The sequence below is a fragment of the Dryobates pubescens genome, chromosome 24 (genome assembly GCF_014839835.1).
Source record: "Dryobates pubescens isolate bDryPub1 chromosome 24, bDryPub1.pri, whole genome shotgun sequence".
In the NCBI taxonomy this organism is placed as follows: domain Eukaryota; kingdom Metazoa; phylum Chordata; class Aves; order Piciformes; family Picidae; genus Dryobates; species Dryobates pubescens.
The window spans coordinates 14,908,048-14,914,842 of NC_071635.1; the positions used below are offsets into that span (position 1 = coordinate 14,908,048).

At 57.0% G+C, this 6,795-nt stretch overlaps 1 protein-coding gene across 1 annotated transcript; it reads left to right on the forward strand.

The window, feature by feature from the left end:
- Window positions 1–3,806: 3,806 nt before the first annotated feature.
- Window positions 3,807–5,955, forward strand: POU4F2 (POU class 4 homeobox 2). The gene is made up of 2 exons (XM_054172738.1): window positions 3,807–4,518; window positions 4,989–5,955. Exons 1-2 carry the CDS (start codon window positions 4,210–4,212, stop codon window positions 5,928–5,930), a joined length of 1,251 nt encoding a protein of 416 aa, XP_054028713.1. The 5' UTR covers window positions 3,807–4,209; the 3' UTR covers window positions 5,931–5,955.
- Window positions 5,956–6,795: the final 840 nt, after the last annotated feature.

Below are 6,795 nucleotides of genomic sequence, written 5' to 3' on the forward strand. Positions count from 1 at the left end.
GCCTGCTCCATGGTAAGTGAGGAGGCCAGAGCTGCATCTCCAGTTCATGTACCACCCCCAGCTAGCAGGTGTCATACCTTATTTCATGAGGAGGACTGCAGAGGCCACGGGGGTACCATCAAAGTCAAGAGGAGAGTTTAGCAGAATAACTGAGTTACTTTATTGGCGTATTCCATTATGCTTAGGAGACTCAGGTTGTTACACCAGACAGTCCTGATCAGAAAATATCTTCTGAGTGCCTTGCTCAGGGCTCAGATCTCACAGGTGGGGAGGAAAGAATACTCCACAGTGCCCTGCCCACATCCCTACCCATATCCCTACCCACATCCCTGCCCAGGTCGCTGCTTGCATCCCTGCCTGCATCCCTACCCACACACCTGCCCACATGCCTGCCTGCATCCCTACCTGTATCCCTACTCGTAATGCTGAAGGAGATCCTCGCATCCCAGGACGGGGGATGCTCAGCGCCGGACAACCCCGAGGCAAACCCGCGGTCTCCCGCGGATCACCCCTTCACCTCCCTTAGCCCTCGATCTGGAAGGTGCGGGGGCCCCGGTGGTCCGCCGGGTGGAACCGGTCTCCTCTCGCTGGCCGAGGGGAGGGGCGCTGGGTTTGAGGAGTGTGTGGAGTTAAAGTCTTGCGTTCAACACAAACGCCAGGAAAACTGCCGGGATAAATTATGCAGAGGGATTTCTGGATTTCTTTCAAGTAATTAAGTTTCGATTTCTTGCATTTATTTTAGTGCCAGGAAGCACGAGGCGCCACGGACGGCAAAAGCCTTCATTGATCCTTCCGGGCTGCAAGTTTGACTTCGTGACTTGACTTGCCTTGCGGCGGCAGCGTGGTCCCAGCGAAGCCCGGGTGGGGGCCGTCCCGCCTCGGGATCAGGTTTGGAGGGCGGAGAGGCGGGGAGCAGGAGCCGGTGCGGGCAGAGATGCCGGGATGGCGGGAATGAGGCTGCCGGGGATGCGGGGCGTCCCGGGCCGGCGGCTGTTGGGGCTCCGCGGGTTGCAGCCCCGGAGGAACGGGAGACCGGGGCGCGGTGTGCGGGCAGCAGAGCATCCCCTCCGGTAGATGCGGGGCTGGCCTTGCCCTGTGCTCCAAACAGAGGTGGAGTTTGCTCCAAGTGTAGCCCGCGTCTTAAATGGATTAAAAATTCATAGGGCGCATTAGGTTCGGTAAAATATGAATGCGCGGCTTTAAATTTTAATCGTAAATCAGAACATGGATACATGAGAGGCGACAGTGATTTCTCCCCAGATGTCTGCGTGGGTCAGGGTGTGGGCGTGGGTAAGGGGAGGCGGGGGTGTCTCCTTTCATTTAGCCAGCCCACTGGTGCGCAGAGCAGGCGGCGGGGCCCGGGAAGCTGCCGGGGGACTGCGGGGGCTCCGCGCCCGCTGCGGCTTTCCCCCGGACGGCCTTCATCACCACACCGGGCTGGATGTGCAGCTAGGCATCTCTCTCAATAAAAATCCACTCATCCCCAACACAAAACAACGCAACAAACCCCATCAAAACCCCGAAACAGCGTAGGGGTAGGCACGGCACCACTGCCAGCGGGGGTGACAGCGACAGCGCGACGGGCCGCTCACTAGGGGCCGGGGTGCCGTGGACCTGCCGGTGTCAGCCCCTCTGGCCCGGTACCCAGGAAAGTTTTCCCGGATATCCCTCCGCGCTGCTCCGCACCCCGCTGCACCCCCGCGGCGTTACCGGAGCGGCGATAAGCGCCCGGCGTTTTGGAGCTGCGTTGTCAGTTGCTATTAAAATCAAGATTAATTCATATTAACGATATGCATCCTCAATTCTCCCGTGTGACAGCATACATTAGAACAACGATTGCGAGTAATTAAACTCAGTGCGGGAGGGGTTAAATGTATAGCGTGGAGAGATATTTTTTCTCCTCGCCCTTCTCTCCGCCAAAGTTCAGCCGGGAGAACCGGGCGGGCAAAGTCCCTTCCTCGGTTCCACCGACCCGGAGGGCTGGCCGCCCTCGGACTTCCCAGCGAAGACGAGGTATTTTCTTCTTCTTCTTCTTTTTCTCTATTTTTTTTTTTTACCCTTTGCTTTTTGGTGTGTCTTTTTTTCCCCTTCCATTTCCAAAAGCGGGAGGATTTCCCCGTTTGCTCGCACCTCTCCTGGCACGCCCGTTACTGAAGCGCGAAGGGCTGCTGGAGAGACCCGGTGTGGAGCGGTGCGGGGACCCCTGGGGGAATGCGCGGGAGAGGCGAGGGGGAGGTGGAAGCACAGCCACCCTCTTGCCAGCCCCTTCCCGCCCCGCCTGGGCTCTGCCCGCGATCGGCCGCAAACACGAGAAATATTATCGATGGCTTTTGCTTGGGCGTTGTAGATCCTGGGTGCTTTAGACTAATTAGACAAGCCAAAAGCCTTTTGAAGATTAAGCAAATTGGACAACCCTTGTTAATTAGAACATAATTTAAAGTTTGAAATTATATCACTCACGAAGTAGCCTAATTAGTATGACGATATGTTAATAGCCTACTGAGACACGAAGCGCGGAGGTTTGGAATGAACTCCTTAAAGGCTTGCAAGAAAATCCTCTTTCCTATGTTGTCATTAATAAAAGATTTCTATAGACTTTAGCCTTTCAACGGTGACATACAATTTATAGTACACACAATGCATTAGCCCATAGTGCTGCTCAATTTTTTTACTATTATGAAAACTAATAAATTCGTCAAGCTGAATTAAGCATACAAATCAGATGAGGCATAACAGATTACATATTGAAGCGCTGTGTCTCCCGAGCCTAAATGAAATTTCAATCTAATAATTCCTTCCTGGCCCGGCCATAATTTGTTTAGAGATGTTGTTCTACTTCTTTCCAAGCGCTATTCGCACCATAATTAAATGATACTCAAGCTTTTAACTTTGATTTATTTCATTTCTCCGAGCTGGCGACAGTGAGAGCTGATACAATGTAATTTTTTTTTTCCCTATATATGTTTTTTTATTATTATTTCCCTTAAAATTACCAAGTCTGCTGTTTAGGTGAGAAATTAAACACCTAAGCACTTATTTTAACCTTCCTGCTGCGAAGTGAAATTCATGGAAATAAACCCAGCCACCCGCGGTAAAACTGGCTTTCCCCCATTTCTTTTCTCTCTCTTTTTCCCCCACATTTCTTTTCCGAAGCCGGAGGAAAGGGAAAGTTGGCGGGACAGCTATGCGCTTTTACAGAAGGATCCCCCGGCTCGTTCCCGATGGGGGTCACAGTGCGGACCCCGGCCGCCACTTGCTACCCTTCTTCTCTCCGCGGCCCCCCGCGCAGTGCCCGGCGGTCAGCACCTCCCGCCGCTCCCGCTGCGCCCCCGGAGAGGAGAGCCACGCCAAGGCTGCACACGGGACACTCTTTGGCTGTGGCTCATTTTGAGTTCGGACGGGACTTTTTCCCCCTTATTTTCTCTCTCTCTTTCTTCCCCCCCCCGCCCCCCCTTTATTTTCTCTTCTTCTCGCTCTCTTTCTCCCCCCCCCCCCTTATTTATTTATTTTTTTTTTAAAATGAAGGGTGGATTTGGAGCTGCTGGGGGACGAGGGGGAGCGTCCGTCCTCCCCTCTTATTTTTTTTTTACCTTTTTGGGTTTTTTCCCTCCCCGATGCGGGAGGCGGCGGTGAGTGCGGGATCACGCGTGGGCGTGGGCGCGGGGGCGGCGGGGGGCGGGCAGGGAGACGGCAGCGGCGGCGGAGGAGGAGAAGGAGGAGGAGGAGGGGGCCGGGGCCGAGGAGGCAGGCGCGGAGGGCCCTTCCCGAGGAGTTGGGCTGTAGTGACAGGCGAGAGGGGAGGGGAGAGAGGGGAGAGAGTAAAACCCACCGGCGCGGCGGCGGGGAGGGCACTTCGCGAGAGGCGAGGGCTCGGCGCCGGAGCGGAGGCGGCGGTGGACGGGCAGGAGGCAGCCCGCGCATCCCCCGCTATCCCCGGCTCGCCGGAGCCGCCTTTCCCGGCCGCGTCCTCCCCAGCGGGGCTCGGGCAGCCGGCTGGGGGGCGAGTGGGATTTTTAATTTTTTAAAATTTATTTTCTTTTTTTAAAAAAATATTTTCTTCATTTTTCGAGGGGTGGGGGCGCGCGGGGGAAGCCAGGGCTCCTGTGGATTTTCCGGGGGGGCGGGGGGGTCCAGGCCCCCGGCCCCGCATCCCTGCCCTCCTCCTGCGGACACCTGCCACCGTGCCGGGCAGCGGCGGCGGCGAACACCATGATGATGTCCCTGAGCAGCAAGCAGCCCTTCGGCCTCCCCCACGGCGGCAGCGGCGGCGGCGGCGGCAGCCTCCACGAAACCAAGTACTCGGCCCTGCACACCGCCTCGCCTTGCCCCTCCGCCGCCGCCCCCGCCGCCAGCTCCCCCAGCAGCACCGGCACCGGCGGCTCCGCCGGACGCGGCTCCGGCTCCGGCCCCGGCTCCAGCTCCGGCAGCGGCGGCTCCGGCTCGGGCTCGGGCTCCGGCCCCGGCGGCAGCGGCAGCGGCGCGGAGGCGATGCGGAGGGCCTGCCTGCCCGCCCCTCCGGTAGGTGCCCGCCGCCCCGCCGCCCCGCTTTAAGGGGAGCCCTTCGGAGACCCCCCCGGATCTGCCTGATGATTTTTTCATGGCCGCGCAGCAAATCACCCAGCGCTGCCGGGCGCTCGCCCAACTTATGCATGCGGCGGCTCTTGCCGCCCCTATTAATTTTTATGACCTGGGATGCTGCGTGTGGCTGGTGCGTGTGTCCGTCTGTCCGCTCGTCCGTCTGTCCGTCCGCCCGCCGACGCTGTGCGAGCGGCTGCGCGCCGCGCCCGCTCCCTCGCCCCGCTGGCTCCCTCTGCTCCTCTTCTCCCACCCCCCCAACCCCCCCATCACCACTACATCCCCCCCACCTCCTCCTCCTTCTCCAGGATTTCTCTTTTAACATGCTGGGAAGGTTTTAGTGGCACGGCGGAGTGCGCGGGGAGGCGAATTCCCTGCTGAGCGTTATGTGTGCCTTCTATTTGCAATTGCAGAGCAATATATTCGGCGGTCTGGACGAGAGCCTGCTGGCCCGCGCCGAAGCCCTGGCAGCGGTGGACATCGTCTCCCCGAGCAAGAGCCACCACCACCACCCGCCGCACCACAGCCCCTTCAAGCCGGACGCCACCTACCACACCATGAACACCATCCCCTGCACCTCGGCCGCCTCCTCCTCCTCGGTGCCCATCTCCCACCCGTCTGCCCTGTCGGGTACCCACCATCACCACCACCATCACCACCACCACCACCATCAGCCCCACCAGGCGCTGGAGGGGGAACTCTTGGAGCACCTGACGCCGGGGCTTGCGCTGGGGGCTATGGCGGCACCCGACGGCGCCGTGGTCTCCACGCCGGGCCACGCTCCGCACATGGCCGGCATGAACCCCATGCACCCGGCGGCGCTGGGCATGGCCCACGCCCACGGGCTGCCGGCCCACATGGGCTGCATGAGCGATGTGGACGCCGATCCCCGCGACTTGGAGGCCTTCGCCGAGCGCTTCAAGCAGCGTCGCATCAAGCTGGGGGTGACCCAGGCAGACGTGGGCTCGGCGCTGGCCAACCTGAAAATCCCGGGGGTGGGGTCCCTCAGCCAGAGCACCATCTGCCGCTTCGAGTCCCTCACCCTTTCCCACAACAATATGATCGCCCTCAAGCCCATCTTGCAGGCCTGGCTGGAGGAGGCCGAGAAGTCCCATCGCGAAAAGCTGGCCAAACCCGAGCTCTTCAGCGGCGCGGAGAAGAAGCGCAAGAGGACCTCCATCGCCGCTCCCGAGAAGCGCTCGCTGGAGGCCTACTTCGCCCTCCAGCCCCGGCCCTCCTCCGAGAAGATCGCGGCCATCGCCGAGAAGCTGGACCTCAAGAAGAACGTGGTCCGAGTCTGGTTCTGCAACCAGCGCCAGAAGCAGAAGCGCATGAAGTACTCGGCTGGCATCTGAGGACACCCAACAGCACCGATATCGTTAAAAAAACAAACAAACAAACAACCACCACCACCACAAAAGAGAAAACAACCAACCAACCAAACAACCACCCCCACCACCGCCCCCCATCCACCCCAACCGCTCAACTTTCGGGGGGAGCTTCCCCGCGGAGCCACCGCCCAGACCCGCCCCGGCAAGTACTGCTGGTTTTTATTCTTAACAGATCTGGCCTGGGTGCAAAAGGGCCAAAAATGTCCCCGGCTCGGTGGTCGTGGTGTTCTCGGGACCCAAACTTGAATCTAGAGTTGAGGCTTTGCGCCGCGAGAGACGTCTCAAAAGTATTTTGATTTAAATAATAAGAATAATAATGATAATGATTAAAAAAAAAAAAAAGGAAAAAAAAAAGACACAGAGGGCAGGTTTTTCTGCATTTACACTGCGTATTATAAATATATAAATATATATATATTTTTACTGTGGTTATTATCCTTTTTCTGTCTCTGAAGTTCTAACGCTTAGGGAAAGAGCTGATCCTGCTGTGTTCACTGGTCTTCAAAAGCTATTATTAGATTACTGCCAAACAACCCCTTGTAAATTATTAATTTATCTCTCTAGCAACTTCATTTTGTGCTCATTCTAATTAATTACACCTCTTTAATCTAAGTCTTGATAACAGTGAAGCAAAAAAAAAAAAAAAGAAAAAGAAAAAAAAAAAGGATAGTGAGAATCAAATATTTTGTCTTGGTAGGATTTATGAACGTGAGATTTTTTCTCTTCTTCTTCTGAACGTCCCTTTTGGCCATCTGTAAATTGTCACTTGAACCCAAGGTATTTTCTCTGGCGAGTATTTTTGATTCGTACGGCGTCGGCACCCTGTAGT